A 17,884-nucleotide genomic window follows, 5' to 3' on the forward strand; every position below is an offset into this window, starting at 1 on the left:
CTGGCTCTGGCACATCTATGATGACGGTGTGGTTAAGGTTTGGCAACTACAACGACTTTAAAGTTTGACAAAAAAGTTAATCTAGCTATTTTTGGAGCTTTCAACCACAATCAAAAGAAAGTTTCAATAGATGGAATTAATTGTTGATGATAACAGTGGAGACAAAATGCTAAAACGTAGACCTTACAGTGAGATGTATATTTCCCGAAAATGGCAGTTTTTTGGGTAATGCTTGGAAACAGCGATGACAGGCACACATATTGAAATGTCACCATTATGGTTTAAGTAATCCAATCTTGACTTTGGGTTGGAGGCAGAACGTACACATCTTTTAATGTGTGTGAATCTGTCCAGACCTCCTTGAGGTAGATGGAGACCTGGATACATGAGGTTGAGGGGAATCTGTTTAACGGTCTGCTCCACCAGAAGTTGATGCTAGCAGTGTATTTTGAAGGAGGTTGTGTCTTAATGTGTGATCTCGGCGACTCATTCACTTGACAATACCTGTATGTTTGTGAGTAGGGTCTCTATTGATGACAACCCATCTGGGAAGAGGAATGGTGAAGGGAAGCCAGGAGGAAGAGCCTGTCCAGCCAACGACAACCTCTCGTAGCTGTCTCTTGCTGTCGGGGTGCACAACAGGTTGTCCTCTGCAGAGAAAAAAGAAACATTGACAATTACTAAAAAGGATTGTATTTATGCAAATATAAATGAGCAAATCAGAATATGTGAGCGGTTTTCTGTCGTGCTGACACATATTGACCCAGTGGCACCAACTGGGTCTGTATTGATCTCCAGCAGCCAATCCCTGCTCTCCCTTTTATTTCTAAACACGGTGAACCAGCAGGGTCTAAATGTGGGGTTAAACAATATCAACCAGGAAATAAATCCAGCTTCATTTAAGAGATGTCATGTGGACTCCAAAAATCAGAAGCAGGCCTGCAGTTTTGACCCCAGAGGCTCAGGCTTCCTTTGTGTATGCACGCACGAGTGCCTGTCAAACCTAAGATGACATCATACTCCATTCATCACCGGCAGAGGGGTAGGGCCCTGCCATCTGCTGTCCAGCCTCCTCTCCAGGCCTCAGAGGAGGGAAGAGGAGCAGGAGAGGGAGGGAGGGAAAGCAGGAGGCGAGCCCGGCAGACGCAGATACAGCCTGGTCAAACTAAAACAGTGTGTCAGACACTGGCGTTTGTTGCCCCATCAGATCCGACACATGTTTCTGTCCAGTGAGCGTTTATCAAGCCAACAATTTAGTAAGTGCTACCATCTTGCTCCGAGACAGTTTATTAAACACATCCAGTGTAAAAAGGGTCTCGGTAGGAAGTCTGCACCATCAGCTGCTTAATTGTTAATTTAATGAAAGTAGGGAAAAGTTTTATTTGTAATGTGGAACCCTGGCTGTGTTGTGCACAGCGCCTCTCTGCTCTCATCCACTATTCATTTCTGTTTATGTGGCAGGCTGAGTCTTGTACATACAGCGAGTGGAGCTGAACAGCCCTGCCTCTCCCTCCCATCAATATTCACCGACGCCAGCCAAGTGCTGGGAACAGCTGGTCTTACATTAATTAGTTTAAAGTATTTATTTCACCCATCCTCAGAGCAGATTGAGCAAAAACATTGGAGATTATTTCAAGCATCTGCAAATGCCCTGGAAACATCTCTGCGCCAAAAGTCGAGTGTTAGGATTCACAGTTTAGTTTTGTAATTTGGAGAAGGTTTTTTTTCCCCCTCTCTCTCTGCGAGGGGAAGACGGTGAAATATGCACCGCTGGTCCGTGGAGAGCGTAAACAACCTTTCTCCTTTTTCAGATGGAGTTCACTCCTGTTGATTAATTAGAATGGATGGTTGCCTAATGGATTAAAATTTGTTTATAATTTGACTTCATAAAAATAATGAATTGCCTACTTTTAAGAAGCCACTCCTGTGGTAATTTGTTTTGTTTGGTGCAGTCCTGTCGGCGTTTGGAGGTGGGCGTCTGGGTGGAGATGTGAAATGCACTCTCCTCACACAGTGGCAAAGCATGAAAGTCCCATTTTATCTCAATAAAATAACTAATCAAAGATCAAAAGCATTACAGTTGGCTCCAGCTCAGGTTGATATAGATGTATTGCGTGCATTATATGCATGCATCACCCACCTCCAATAAAATCACCATAACAACTAGAGACGTTAGTAGACCTCGGGGAAAGGTCTGCTGTTGTAGCTTTGTAATTGATTTGTACTGTAGGCACTTTGTCCCTTATTTAGTGTTGGCATTAATCATAAATCATTGCTTTAACAAACTCCGGCTTCCCACTCAGCAGGCCTCCCCTGCAACACAATGTTGGATCACACAGAATATTTGATGGCTTTGTTGCAGGGGAAACAACCTGTCATGCTCTGGGAAAAGCAAACAGCGTGTTTTGTTCGACAGACTCCAACTACCGTACAGCACCACTTGTCAGATAACATTTCCACCAGGAGCTGTGCATAAAAAGTGGCACTTTCATGGGGGGAAAAAAGAAAAAAGCAATGGGAAGCTAATAAGTACTAATTCAATCAATATAATCAAAGCTGGCTTAATGAAACTCAAATGTAAATTGTAGCAAACACGACGCAGATCTGTAGTTTCTGTGCTTCTAATGTTATCCCCCTCCTGCTATTTCTCCCGGTGCCTGGCTGCAAATCCTGGCATGTGTTTGCATGTTTATTTCTCACCATCGCTCCCGAATCATTGACTTCAACTTAATTACAGCGACAGGCGTTGGAGTGATGGGGGCCAGTGGAATGGAGTACTCTGTTTCCAGGTGATATTTCTCCACTAGCAAGGCTGCCAGCAGCAGCTGTGACAGCCTCTTGTGCTTACCGTACGGTAAAGGTACAGTTAAGGCCATGACTATGAAATACTGTGTGGAAAAACACTCGCAGGTCACCCCTGTCACAAATAACATTTCATGCACAACTGTTTCGGCGGATAATAGGAGCCACAAATAAAAATGGGACGCTGTAAATACAATGCATTCTGAATGGAATGCCATAATTTAAAACAAAGTCCCCCTCCTCCCTCCTCCTCCACCCTGCTCTCGATAGCTGCAGAGGGAGTCCTTGACAGTGTGCTAGCGATGATGAATCACCTATCCAGTTAATTTTCTCACTCCTCATGTGTTGTGCTGCTAAAACAGGGGCCCAGGAATTGACTTGACAAACTATGAATGTAAAAAATATCACTTGGAGGGATCTGGGCTTATCTCCAATTTACATGTTATTAGATTTGTGTTGCGAGCGGCACTTGGACCTAGCAAAGCTGAGGCAAAAAAGATGGGGCACATGATAAGCAGAGATAAAACATGTCTAAAACCCACTTGAAAGCCTTTGAAATATTTGATGGAAAGTCGCAGGGAGTAGAGAGAGAGGAGCGGAGGAAACTGGCCTGATTTAAAATGTGACAGACACACATTGCAATCTGTGGTAAATCTAGAAGAAACCTTGGGAAATTTAGCTGCAATCTCAGGATAAATAGCTGTAATTGACCTTGGGAGTTGAAAATGTGCCATATGTTTTTGGTTCCTGTGTTTGAAACTGGGTCCCTCAGGACATTTCAGCAGAGTCCTCACACGGAGGCGGCGTGAGCGGGAGGAGAGGAGGATACAGAAAGACACACACCAAAAAAGAGAGAGGGAGAAGGGGACGCGGTGGATGCCAGGACGGAGAGATAGATGGCTGAAGACAGAAGATGGATGGATAGATAGGTGAGGCAGAGTCTGAGGAAAGAGGAGGCCGGAATAAAATGGGTGTGTGGAGAAGGAAGGGGTGACAGGGAGGAAGAGAGATAGGAGAGAGGGAAAGAGAGAGGGAGTGCAGAGGTACATTTGGCCAGCCAGTCAGTGTGATATATTGACAGGTGAAGCCTTTGTCCTTGCAAACCTGTGTTCCTCCCAGCAGGAGAACTGAATGCTAAACCCGGCGGTTGTCAGCGCCGCCAACACAAAGCAATGCACCGCTTCTCGCTGCACAATTACATTTGATTTGACCTGCCAGGGCTGCGGAGAAACCAGCCTCCTTCAAATGGAGTAGTTATGACCTCTCGGACAGCCATTAGCAGCTAACGCAGCATTATTCCACCTGCACTTAAAAGCACCGGATTTGGAAAAAAATCTTGTCAAGGGAAATATCTGTCTTCTGGTACAAACGCAGCGATGCAGAGCTGGGCAAAAAAAAAAAAAAAGTAGTTGCATGCAATTTGAGCACTTTAAAAAAACATGAGGCAGTCTGGCTTATCTAGCAAATGATGTCTGCACTCTGAGGGGTGTTTGAGGCGAATACATTCCGCTTTAACCGTCTGATACTTTTAAACAGGATGTCACGGGCTTATTTTAATAAATGGATATATTGTATATTTCTTGTTTTTAAATTAAAATCACTGCCCCGTTGTGACAGCAGCTGTCCATGTGATAAGGAAATTATTCACGATACCTGGACGAGAAAATTGTACACGATAGTATATAATCAAACTACTGGAGGGTAAGATTGACTTGCAGGCACACTTTCCTCAAAGTACGGAAAAACCTAGTGGAAACACTGAGGGGAACGTGTGTGATGATCCATACAAGACGAATTCCTTTGGAGTGACTATCGCTTGCATATGTTGTGTGTATGTGTGGGTAATGTTCTGTACACACGCTGCAGACAGAGAAAACACACAAGCAAGCAGATGTATGCAAACAAAAGAAACCTTCAGACACATGCACGCCCATTACACACACATGCATGGCGCACGCACTAATGTGCCCTCATCACATTTAAGCTAATTTCCTTTTCATCACGGAGAGAGGAAAATGAGTGTTTGCCCCATCCCTGCTGGGGGACAAAGTCAAGAGCCCCGGTCGGTTTGGGCTAGATTAACAGGTAACATTTGGCTCCCACTCTCTTATCACAGCATGAAAATCAAACCGCATGTTTTCCTCTATCGCTCTCTCTTTCTCCCCTCACTAATGTTCCCTTCACTTAGAGACGAAATCGCTTGATGCACAAACCCATTTGGAGAGAGGAGAGAAGGTGAGCGGGATAATCAGGCTGGCCACTGGGCCGTGTTTCCTAAATGCTCTCCAAAACATTACTGTGCACAGGCATAAAATTAGCGGCGGGACCTTAAAATGTTGACATTTAGCATGACTTTTTGGAGAGTGACACCCTCATATTTTCTTGTAGGATATCATTAAATTTCAACTGCCCTATGGCTGTGCCTTTCCATTAATAACCAATTCAGTGTGTCACTTCTCCCACTCGCTCGCACACTCCCTCTCTTGCCACCTTTTTAAAGTAATGAGTCCATTGCTTTGCCTTAATAAATTGAATCGTATTCTCAAGGCCATATGAAGATAGAGCCACAGATGGACAGGCTGTGAGGAAGGAAATAACCATAAATCCTTTACTGTCAGAACGGCGGTCTGAGGTGACAAAAGACAATCACAATGCTCAATTGGTATCTCGCTGAGACTCGAGAAGACAGTGAAAAGGCTGATTCTCTCTGTTAAACGCTCTTTAACACGTATAAATGATTTTTCTTTTGCTCAGAAAAAAGGCCTGCTAATGATTAAAGTGAAGAATCTAATCATGCTTCTAGATTAAAATACTGACATGTGCTTGCCCATAGAATTCTGCTTTGTGCATTATATATATATATAACACCACCAACAGTTAAGTAAATGATCGAGTACAAATTGCTCCTTCTTGTGCACAGATTATGATATTATGGTTCACACAGTTGAAAATAGATGACATTTTTTAGATGGACACAAAAACCCAAGCGTGCAAGAGAGAGAGAGAGAGAGAGAGAGAGAGAGAGAGAGAGAGAGAGAGAGAGAGAGAGAGAGAGAGAGAGAGAGAGAGAGAGAGAGAGAGAGAGAAATGGAAACAGAGAGAGCAGGAGGCTTGGGACCAGAATCCATGTTGACTTCCATTCAGGAGGAAGATATCTTGTCTTTTTATGCGGCCCATGTCATATTTATTGCATAAAGGTCAGAGTGTTCATTTGTTCAAAGTCAGCGTTTTCCCTCTCTCCTCTCCTCCATGTAATAAATGCAGGGGCTATGTCATTATCGGACCTCTGAGGATTACAGGCTTGGCTGACTGTGATGACTGCATAAAAGCACACAGGACTTTTGTTTCTGCCAGCGCACCTTCAAATGAGCTCTTAAAGTGAACAGTGGCCGAGACAAAATGGCATTTTGTAGAGAGCCGATCACAGTCAGGGCACTCCAAACAGAGCGGGCGGAGGTGAGAGATCACGGCGCTAAATCCGCGACCTTAGTTTTTTTCCAGATTAACGAGGAGGGTAAGGTTCAGGATGGAGGGTAAAAAACAGAGGGAGTGACAGCCGGGGAGACTTCAATAGATTTCTCTAATTCATCTATTGACGATGAGCCCAACGTGTCAGGAGGATAATACTCGGGGAAGGACATTAGAGTGAGTCACTTTGAAGGTGTTTGGATTGTCTTTGCATATTGACTCGTCGACCAGGTCCATTTATTGACAGACGAATCCCAGAGATTAAATTGGACTCAACTATTGATGGGGTGTTTTGCCTGAATCCTTCCCATTTCAGAGGGGGATCATTTGTACTGTATACCCCGCTAATCTCTCTGACCCACTAATCATCCAGCCATTTATTTCTCACTCTTTGTTTAGTTCTCCTTTGTTTAGCATTTATTAATTCATTAGAGCAACTTCTCATGCAGCTTAACTTAGACAGTGACTGGGGAGCCCTGTTTCCGCCCGATAGCAACGTGCATTCCCGCAAAACGTGCCACCGAATGTGCGCCCGACATCACAATACACACGCCAATTACATATTGATAATTAAGCATTGGAACAAACAAACAGAGAGGAAATCCCCTCGTAATCACCGGGTTTTTAATGGAACAAGCATTAGCTCGGTGTGGTTGTGGCCAGATAGCCCTGCTGTTAGATCATAGCTTCCCCGGCGTTTGCGAGGGGAGGGACGGGGACGTGCGTCGGTGTCATTGCCTGGCATTGCAATCCTACCGGGAGAGGCTGTGCCGTTCTGCTAACTGCCGAACGGGCGTCGACGCAGGCTGGCGCTAATCCAGACGGGATATACTGAGCTGCTTTTAAAAGGAGATGAAAGAACAAAAGAGGAAACGGGAAATGTAAACTTTAAAAGGTCGGCTTAGGAGCACTCACAGCGTGGCTGCCTGGTGGAGACGCTCCAAAATGGATGCAAATCCATTAGCAGACCCGGTTTCACAGTTATAAAAATACTTAAGGGGTTTTAATAGGAGCAACGTGTTAAACGTGTGGAAATCTGTTTTGATAACATTATTCATAACGCTGCCTTTGCGCCGTGCGAATTAATAACACTTCATTTACAGACGGAAGAAAGCTGGCATGGTATTTCCAGTTAAAGAGATTAATTTTTAAACACCTAATTGACAAGCTGGGGTTAGGCAGGATAAGCAACAGACTATACGGCTGCAGCTGCAAAGTCAAGGTGACTGGAATACTCAGAGAAAGGCTTTCAAAACGCAGAATAGAGCAAGCGGAGAGGGAGGGAGTGAAGAGAATTAGTCCTCAAGCACTTTTCCCTCCGCCCCTATTCTTCCTCTCTTTATTAGGAATGATTTACTTTCTCAGTGAAAGGATATAAAAGCTCAAGTATAGCGGCGTAATTATCGCAGAGTGAAAATTTAAAGGTTTGACTCACAATGTCCTCAAGTCAGCGAGCAGACTGCCAGATGATAAGAGTGACTGTGTTCGACACTCGGCAACCAATTGGTTGTGTTTTATGGGCTTTGCCAAGGAAGAGCACACAAACAGCACTCGGCTCCGCAAGTCTGTAAACATGATGGACTGTGGCAAACTACCAGGGCTGGTGTTTACCTTGGCAGAGCCTGGCCCTGGCATGTCGGTAGCATCACTTAATTACTGTTTACATGTAAATATTAAATTATACAAACAACCCCACAGAATGTCTCCAAAAAAAATGAATACAGAACTACATACAGCCAGGGTCAACCTTATCTGTCCGCAACAGTTGCCACTGCGAAGATGTGAATTGTTTTGAATCGCAAATTTCCCGCATTGTACATAATCTTCATAATTGTTAAATGCTGTTGTCCAAGGGCGTTTGGATAAATATGCTCCGGGAATCTGCATAATAGCAGATGCTCAGATATGTAAAGCGCACCTTGTGTTCTCAGGGAGAGAGAGAGAGAAAAAAAAAAAAGAGGAGGAAGGTTATTGTTCCAAACAGTTTTATCAGGTAATACGGGGCTGTGATCATTAAGACCACCGTCGTCAGGACCAATAGATGACTGCTTTGATTACAGACCTGTTTCCTCAGCGGCCACAGCAGCAGATACAGCAGAGCACCGGTGCCTACTGTGCATCTCTGGTATGGCTGAGTAAAGCACTTGTTCATTTGCAGTGAAGGGTAACATGAAACAGGCCTCAGCTCTTCTGATGGACAGGGAGATTTCACCTTCGCCAGTGAATGATAATGCATTATTAAATTTGCCTCTCTGCTCACTAGATACACTTAGCTGACCACAGCATATTTATCTCCCCATCCGAGGCTCACGTCTTGGCAGGAGAAAGCATTCTGTCACTTTTGAGGCATTTCAAAGATTAAAAAGAACCTCTCTCTTTTCAACGTCCCTAAAAGCATACCCCCTTTGCCTCAGTGAAATGTGATTAGCAGGAGATGGTGTCACGCAATGGAACATTCATGAGGGGGAGAACAAATATCCAAATGAACTCCCGTGTCCTCGAGGAATAGCCCCTCTCTGCACCATCAGCAATCTCGCTCACATGGGCTAGGGGGTGGGGGGGAAATTTGATTGATCCTCTATTGAATTATTTTTTTGCACTCTTTCATTTCAACAGGACGCACTGACAAGTTGTTTGATCATAAAGCATTATTGTCTGCCAAGTCACATTTCAGGGTTGTGATGGCTAATGATCTTGCCTCCTGACTTGGGGAAAAGTCAGGTAGTCAGCATGTGTTTGAAGCTCGCAACGCCAAGGACGTCGCGAGGACTGAGCAAAACACTATGCATTAAAGTCAGAAAGATGAAGAGGGGTGCGCTTACACGGAACGTATCGAACTTTTAATGATACTGTACAGAGATACCATCAATGTCAGTGAAATATTTACAACGCCGAAAAGAGCACAGGGCTGCAGCAAAAAAAGTTTCACCTGACCCAAAGTCCCCTGACTTCCTTTTTTATCGTTGCAAATGCTTATGCACAAAAAGGAAAAGAACAAAGACCTCAAAGGCTAGAAATCACTTTTTTCTTTGGCCTGTTTCATCTTTTTTTTTTTAACTATATCCCCTCTGTCTACATGAGACCAGCAGCGTCCACGGGCCCCTGCCCAAAGCCGCTGTATGCTAATTGAGTGTGACACCGGTACCTGCTCCACTTCATCATCAGACTGCAAACTGGGACTACAGACGATGCACAGCGCAGCAGCTCTGTGAGCACATCAGCCGGACACGGAGGCAGCATCCTGACAAAGAAAAGGCGTGGCAAATCGCCTTTGTCCATTGTGGTCACGCTGGCTGCTCGGCGCATCAGCGATCGCTCAGACGATAGCAGGTATGAAAGGATGCAACTCCTGGTGACATAATACACCGCAGGCTTCCATTTGTGCTGGGGAGGACATTACGAGTGCATCTCCTGTTGTGTCAACAAGGATATATAACGTTTACCAGGGAAGTGCCAATATCATATTACCGGTGATTCACCCGCTTTTAAAATATGGTTTACAGAATCAGTTTACATGCTGTAGATGCCTCCGACTCTCCGGTCAGGCGCTTTAGCTCAGTGTGAAAGAGCTGTGGCGTGTTTAACTGCAGTGGGAAGTGGGGAAATTTGTCGTTGGCAAAATGCTTCAACTGCCACATGGTATTTAAAGAAAAACTCGTACACTTCAACGTACATGCATATGGCTTGCGTTTCAAACACCTTTTCCCATAGGAGGGAAAAAAAAATTGATGTCAAAGTGTTTGATGTCCAAAGTGAGTTTACAGCCAAAGGCTTCCGTACGTTTCAAATTTCCCCTTGTTTGTCAGCTACCTGCTGTTTCACGAGACAGAGGCTTGTCGGAAGCTATCGCCACAGACTTTCTGTTTGAAGCAATTCAATTAGTCACATGTGAGATAACACTTAGCTTTCTACTAAGCTTTTTTTTCTTTCTTCCTCCTGACACATCGTCTAATCTCCCTTTTTTTTCTCAGGCACAAATTTGGACAAAAAATAATCAAGTTCAAACAACAGCCCAAAAAGGAAAAAACCTACCATCTGGTTTGCTCTGCACTTGGTCTGACACAACTTTGGAAACGGTCTTTTTTGACAACAACAAACAGCCTTTGTCCTTCATCACCAGAGATTACATGAAAAAGATGAGACGTGTTCATAGGATGTGAGTGATGTGACATTATAGCGGCTGTCTCGGAGGCGTCTGGCTATTTCAAATCGCCACCATACGAGCGGGGGCACTGCATCCTTCCTCTGCACCTAGCCTGCTCTCTCCTCTCTTGCCTTGCGAGAGATTAATTTAATGCTCTGCCAAGATCATAAAGATCAAACAAGTGGAGAGATATCATTAAACCATTGGAATGTTATCTCATTTATCCAAACAAACTGATGCGATGAACAAGCCTAATTAAAAAACTCACCATAAACAAAGCTGCGGATGGCGAGGCCTCTCCCCTCTTTTAACAATGGAACACATTCATTTTATTAATCTAATGCATCATGTATCATATCATTACAGTTCAATATATCTATCATTAATTTTATTCCCTTCACTTAAAGCTTTTATTGGAATTACTTTGGTTATTAGTTGGTTCTAATGTATTGGTTACCTCTGAATCTGGCTGCTACAATCTCTCTTATCTCGCTGCATAAACCTGTGCATGTTATTCAAATTGCCTCATTTATTATGATAGCTTCCTCATGTAAATTGTGCTGACTGCTCGCCCTTGCACAGTCCTCATTAGACTAATGAAAACCTTCAAACGAAAAAACTAAACAACCTGCCAAATAAAGGTCTGGGGTTATTATGAAAATTACAACTGTGGGAGCCGGGAGAAGCTCTCTTCATTAATTCATGCTCAGCAAATTGGTAACTAATTTAGTTGCACTCCTCTGCATTAATGGGTTATTTTATAAAAATGTTTTCCACAGCCTGAGACCTCTGGTGCACACACTGGAGAGCTCGGAATCCTAATCAAGTCCGGTGACATATTAGGAATTGACAATCTCACAGATAATACAGTGTGTGTTTGTCGGGAGGCGCGTGCGGGTCAACCGTCTGGAATTGGTGTGGATTGCCTGGTCATTTGCTTTCTCCTCTAATATTGCGCAGGAATTACAGTCCATTTGTGTTGATTATGTGAGTTTAGAGGAGGCACTTCAGTTAAGATGTAAGATCTCCGCTGCCGAGGAAACATTCAGTTGATTTAGTGTGTGGATACTTGGTTAAATCTTCTCTCTCTCTGCTTGTGTTTGCCTCAATCCCCCCCCCCACATACAAACATACTTACACGCACGCACACACATGCACGTAGACAGACAGTTTGTGACCCATAAATTCAGCTCATGATCCTGCTAATTATTACTATTCACTGCTTCACACCCTTTGAGTGAAGGTCTAACACTGATCTTCACGTCAGCCGAGCCAACAGGGAACATACAGCCCAATGATTTCCATAGTGGTTTTAATATCATTATCAGCCTCACCCCACCCTGCATCACCCAGTACAGCGCAGCGCAGCTCGGCTAAAACCAACAGAGAATACTAAATTCTATTATTTGCTTCATTTTGTATTTAATCCGCCACGCTTAGTAGATTTCTATCAGTTTCTTTCATTTTCCTTTTCTTTTTTTCTTCTTCGCCAAGCAAAACTATAATTAAATAAGCCCGGCAATTAATAATAAAAACATTTACCCGGGACAATGAGAACATTGGGATTCTAACCTCCAGATCACAGTTGGTGGGGAGTTGAACATGTGAGCACCACATGTGAGGGCTCATTATTTACCACATCTATGTAAATAAGAATGTTTTTGTTGTACATTCAAAACAGGTCAAATACGAATTAATCCGAAATGCATATTTAAAAAATGGATGTCAAAATACTATTACATGAAACTTCTTTCAAGTTCTAATAGTCAGTAGTAGCTCTGTGTAATTAATGACTGAACACGGAGACTGAACAGCGGCTCTTATACTTTGTCTTTGCCCCTGTTTGTTTTATAAACGTTAGAATATTTCAGGAGATCTACATCTGTTTACTGTGACTGCTGTGAACAGCAGGGCTCATGGGTGCATGAGAACATAACATCTGAGTGACAGTTTATTGAAAGTGGTGCAGGCAACATGGAGACTTGTTCAAAACACTGCTCTTTATCTTTAGATTCGATGGTGATGAAATGAGATCATAGCAGATGTAATGTAGAACAGACATATGCTGTAAAAGGCAAATATCACAGTTATAAGGTTTTCCCTTCTTAATTGAATACTCATAGGAAAAAACCCTAACATAGCAAGCTATACAATATACAATAAGAGGAACTGGCTGTACTCAACACAAACAATGGACTCTTCCATTGGTGACACCTAAACTAAATATCTCCTCCTGCCTGTCTTGATTTTGTAATATTAACTTGGTCCAGGTTTGACAAACCTTCTCTGCTCGCTTTTAGACTTAGACTTAAACAATTGTTTTCTAAACGTATTCCCAGAATTACATCTGATATTATCAGCTGTTAGAAAAGATGAAGAATGCAGTCACTTGGATCAGACTTATTCAGAAATGGGAAACATTTAACAGAATGAAATAAAGCTACAAATCAGTTGTCTATTATCTACATACTATTTGTATTTTGAAATTCAAGGTAACTCACCTTTGTCAGCATGCATCCTCTTTGCTTCGTGGCTCATGTCGTGGGCCAGGTCTCCCTCTTTAGGACCAGGCGGGATGTTGGGGGACAGGCCGAGCAGGGCTTGGTTCATGGACAGGCCATTGTGGTGTGCAGCTGGAGTGATGAGACACCATGAATTAATATCGAAGGTGCATTTATTCTCTGTCTTTGTAGATTAGACAAAACAACAATGTGTGCCCAGTATTTTTGGAGGTTTGTCGGCGTCACTAACTGTAGTATGAAGACGCACGTATCCTATCTGAGGAGCTTTCTGTGTGGGCTGGGGAGCTGGACACACTGCTGCTGCGGTGGGACGAGGGGTGACTGCCCGGCCTCCTGTTGTCTTCTAAGGAGGGAGCAGGGGAGGGACTGTCCGGCACACGTTCCTGCAGCCCCTGCATCCACAGAAAACACCCAAAACACCCAAGATAAATATGCAGGTATAGACTGAATCTGAAGCAGGAAACGTCTAAACCAGCTATGAAACATTGCTGCGTACTGTTTTAAAATTTACCTTTATAACAGAGGTGACCATTCTGGAGGGCAGACTCTGGCCCTGTGCTGCAGCCGCCATGTTTGCGATGGTGCTGAGGTGGTTCATCTGGCTCATCGCCATGGTGACAGAGGCTGGGGGCAGGCTGACTGGGATCAGGGGGTGTGGCATCATCATGAAGGGGAGTTCCAGGCCTGAGACACATGAAAAGGCTGTTGGTTACTCAATGATGCGTGTCATGAGTGAGATATTCACAGGGGAAACTTCAGCGGCTCTGTCTGGAAACTGTTAAGCCAGTAATCAGACATTTCCTTCCATTGAGATATCCCTTTAAAATTGGCCTCCAATAACACTAAATCTTCACACCCGCGATCCATCAGGACAAAAATTGAATGATCTAAATTAATTGCTTCTTGGGTATCCTTCCATGTTAACATAATACACATAAATGTTTTACAATTTATGTTAATAATAGATTCTACTGCAATAATAATAAAGTAAGAATGGGGACGGTAACCACAGTATATCCACAGTCATTCAAAGACCAAAGTTTACACAGCAGTAAAGTTGCATCAATTATTCTATGATGAATAAAAAGGGCACATTATGGAAATTGTCCCAATATTTACATATAAAAAATATCACCGTAAAAACAAAGGCAATCTTGAAAGCCATTACCCAAATGACTAGTTAAATGTGCTAATGACAAACAAGTACCGTCAGACCACACTGTGGCAATGACTTTAGGCTAATTATAGCGGTCTGTATTCCAGACCGGAGAGAGAGAAGGCGCGAGCGAGACCAGAGAGAGTCACTTTTAGCTCGCTCACAATTACGGGATTTTCATTTCTCTCCCTTTTCATATGCACACAAATTATTCCATTACAACATCAGACATATCGTACAAATGTTTTAAATTATTCAATTGCTGTCTGGCAATGGGACGCCTAATTGGGAAAACTGAAGACATTAGCAGTCTGAAAATGTAAAGAATGTCTAATAAAGATACCGTCGGGGGGGGTTTCGCAGTTAGTCAAACTGTGGCCCTGCACTGTGCTTCTGAATGGCTTAATGAAAACAAGCCAACTTTCAAAGGACACGGGCGCAGACAGAAGGTCAAAGCTAGGTGTCTGTAGCCCCCCCCACCCCCCACCACCACCACCACCGCCACAACGGAGGCAACCGTGCTCCTTCCACCCTCCGCTCTATGGGGACTTTGAACTGGCAGGATCAAAAGTGACTGGGAACAGTTTGGTCTCATTCCTCCACCGCTCAAACGCTTCCCTCAAATGCTTTAAAAAAAAACCTCATAGACACTATTGGATCTGATTGAGCCTCTGTTGATTTTTCACTCCTTTTTTTCCGTTCTCTTTCTTGGCAGACGGATTCAAGGTAAAAAGCTGCGTGAAAGAAAGAAGAGGAGGAGGAGGAGGAGGAGGAGGGGGTGCTGGGGAAAAAAAAAGATGCTGCACTACAGAAAGCCGATCCACAAAACAACTCCACTCTCCTTTTCCGACAAAACATCAGTAGCCAAAGGGCAAGGAGATCTGCATGGCGAAGCCTCTAAAGAGAAGGACACTGGTTGAAAATGAAAGGACATGAGAAGTACTCCTCTCTGTCATTCCCCTCCTTCCAAAAGAAGCATGGATTTCCATAAGAAAGATGGCATGCAGTTTCTCAGCGGCGAGTATACCCAAACAATATAAAGCAAGGGGAGATTAAAGAAAGGCGGAAGCCAAGCAGCACCTTGTATCAGCGCCTCTGCCGTAGCTCAGACTGAATCAATTACTACTCAGCAGGCTAAGCTCAATTAAAAAACACCACAGAGGGCCTGATTGTGGGGGTATTTACTATAGGACAACATGAAGAGGTCTAGGGTACCTATCAGCCTTCAAGGCCACTCAAGGGCCCGAGTGAAGAGACCTACTCTCTCTTTGAGATGGATACATTATGCCCATTCAATCAAATACAGCGCCTGGAATAAAGACGCATGCACCTCGTTGGCCAAATGTTCTCCAAATCCATAAAGTATGAAAAGAGTTGGAGAATCATCTTTAAAAAAAATCTACTCGGTGTAAATGACATTCCTCTACTTTTCGGGTTCTCCTCGCCGTAGCTTGTGCTCTTGGCCACGTGGATTTCAGCGATGTGTCGCCACCTGAAAGGCGGCCCGGTGGGGGGGGAAACACTGGACCTCTGTTCCCTCCAGTGGGTATTAGTCTCGCTTTCACTGCCTGTCCAGCCCCTTTCATGTCGCCCCATCCTAAAGCGCTGTTTCTCCCATAAAGGCCCATTCAGGCCGCTGTAGGGTAACGTGCCACAGACCCACGAGGGTCCAGCAAATCCCTTTATTTGTCGCTGAAAGAGCCCAGGTGAGAAGGATATTGGCTTATTCATCCGACCTGGCATTTTTTTTGCAAGACAATCAAGTGTTTTCAGTTTCATTCAGATGCAAGTTCCTGCCTTTTGCTGGATTTGTTCTTGTTTAATGAAGGGATTAAGAACAACTGCAGTAAACATTCCTACAGAATTTAAACTTGACAATAATACTCAAGAACAAGAAGGTCATGTTTTTACCACAGTGGGTTAATTGGTTCGTTGGTTGGTTAGTTAGTCAGTAAGCAGGAATACACAAAAACTACAGGATGGATTACCATGGAACTTGGTGAAAGGATGTGGTGTGGATCAGAAACAAACCTGTTAAATTATGGTGCAGATACGGATCAGGGGGCAGATCCAGGAATCTTTTAGGATCTTGATGAAAGAAAGAAATCAAAATATTAAGGTGACGTGCAATGAAATGGAAATCTGGATCGATGAAATACAAATGCGATTTTTCACAAACAAACTATCGAGTCTCATGCGCCTTCAAAGTTTCCCTGTTACTTTTTGCAAATTTACATTAAACAAACATCCGTCAAACTCATTAATCACTTGGATATTGTGCAGATATTCCAGCGGGCAAACAGTCGGAAACATATTTGTCAGTTTCTGTTTATCTCCGACACAGAAGTTCAGACCTGATGAGAGGTGAATTCCCACAAGCGCCTCCACCCCCCTCTCACCCTCCCTCACCCCCCTCCGCTCCTGAAGGGCATAAACAATACATTCAGAGTAATTTACCTGAAGTAAGCCTGAGGGACCTGCAAAGGTGAACTCCTATTTACCATCATTAAAACTACAAATCACTTAATACCAATATAAACAGCTCAGCTATTATGTTGTGCGGTGCTCGGGAGTTCGCGCATGGATAAGCAAAGATCTGAATCGCGGAGGATGAATTGAATGAATTAAAACAGCCCTTGGTAACAAGATGATTAAAAAGCTGTTACATCAGGACCAAACTGCGTCGGCTGACGATAGGTCCAACACTTAAAGGAATCACGCCGGGAAAAAAGAGAAAAGATTGAGCGTTGAATGTTTTAAAATGATTAAAGAGAGGGCAGTCATTTATTTTGATGACAGAAATGATAACCTGCAGTGATTTGTGCTGCAGTTAATCTTCATCTAAACAGGATTTCAGCCTTTTGTGGCCATCTAACCCTACAGAGGAAAATAAGGAGAAAAAAGGAAGTAAGCCATTGTCAATGAAAATGCTATGGAGGCAGCAGCCAGCCCCCTTACCCTTAACTCTGTTGTGGACAGATTTCCCCTGACAAAAATTAAACTAGCTCCTACTTGGCACTTTATTATCTCCTCAACTGAATGATTTATTGTTTGTGGAGCGAAAGAACCAAAGAGAGGAGGAAGATTACATTTCCAGCCAAAGCTCAGGCCTGATCTCGTTTTTTACTCCCTCTGTCCAGGAAAAAAAGCTCCCGACAAACAATAATGTCAGCTGTAATTGATCGGAGGTCGCCGCCTGGGCCTGCAGTAAAAGCGCACTATTTAAGCGACAATCGGCCCCACGCTCTTCAGATGCTGGCTAATGAAGCTGTCTGTCTGGGCTATTTACCTTCTCTTAAATGGAAAAAGGAGAGATGTACTGTAAGAGACAGGGCTGGAGAGGATCTGCCTCTCGCTGCCGTGAAATAGGACCTGCACATGCCTCGGGAATGTATAATTGGTTGGCGCAGGCAAAGCTGTGGATCCAGTGCTAATTAAATGACTTGTTTAAAGCCTATCTGTCTTTGTTTGGGAGGCTCTGGGCTTCAGAACAATGCATTGTAAATGCTGTTGTCAAACAAACAGTCCTGGTTATCCTTTGATTTGAATTGAACAAGACAAAAGGCTGATTTGCTCAGTGCTAAGCCTTTTTGGTTTTCATGGTGTCGAGATGATTTTTTTTCCTCTTCTGATCCGTCAAACTGAACAGGGCCTTTCCGGCCGGGCAGCAAAATTGGACTGACTCACAGCACAATGCATATGGAGACGGCTGCTGCAAAACAATCTGGGTTTTCCTCCTAATTGCGCTTGTAAAAATGCCCCCATGTCGTGGATGTATTTCTCCGACAAAGG

General features: G+C 43.7%; 1 protein-coding gene across 1 annotated transcript in view; it reads right to left on the bottom strand.

Annotated features, from left to right (window-relative positions):
* Window positions 1–17,884, bottom strand: part of dachd (dachshund d) — a 93,936-nt gene that overhangs the window by 10,368 nt on the left and 65,684 nt on the right. Inside the window, exons 4-7 of the mRNA XM_061088761.1 lie at window positions 13,448–13,620; window positions 13,184–13,319; window positions 12,916–13,047; window positions 505–650 (exon numbers count right to left, since the gene is read on the bottom strand). Of these exons, the coding sequence (XP_060944744.1) occupies window positions 505–650; window positions 12,916–13,047; window positions 13,184–13,319; window positions 13,448–13,620 (587 nt within the window). The remainder of the gene's footprint in view (window positions 1–504; window positions 651–12,915; window positions 13,048–13,183; window positions 13,320–13,447; window positions 13,621–17,884) is intronic.

Source organism: Limanda limanda, chromosome 16, assembly GCF_963576545.1.
Source record: "Limanda limanda chromosome 16, fLimLim1.1, whole genome shotgun sequence".
NCBI classification, from domain to species: domain Eukaryota; kingdom Metazoa; phylum Chordata; class Actinopteri; order Pleuronectiformes; family Pleuronectidae; genus Limanda; species Limanda limanda.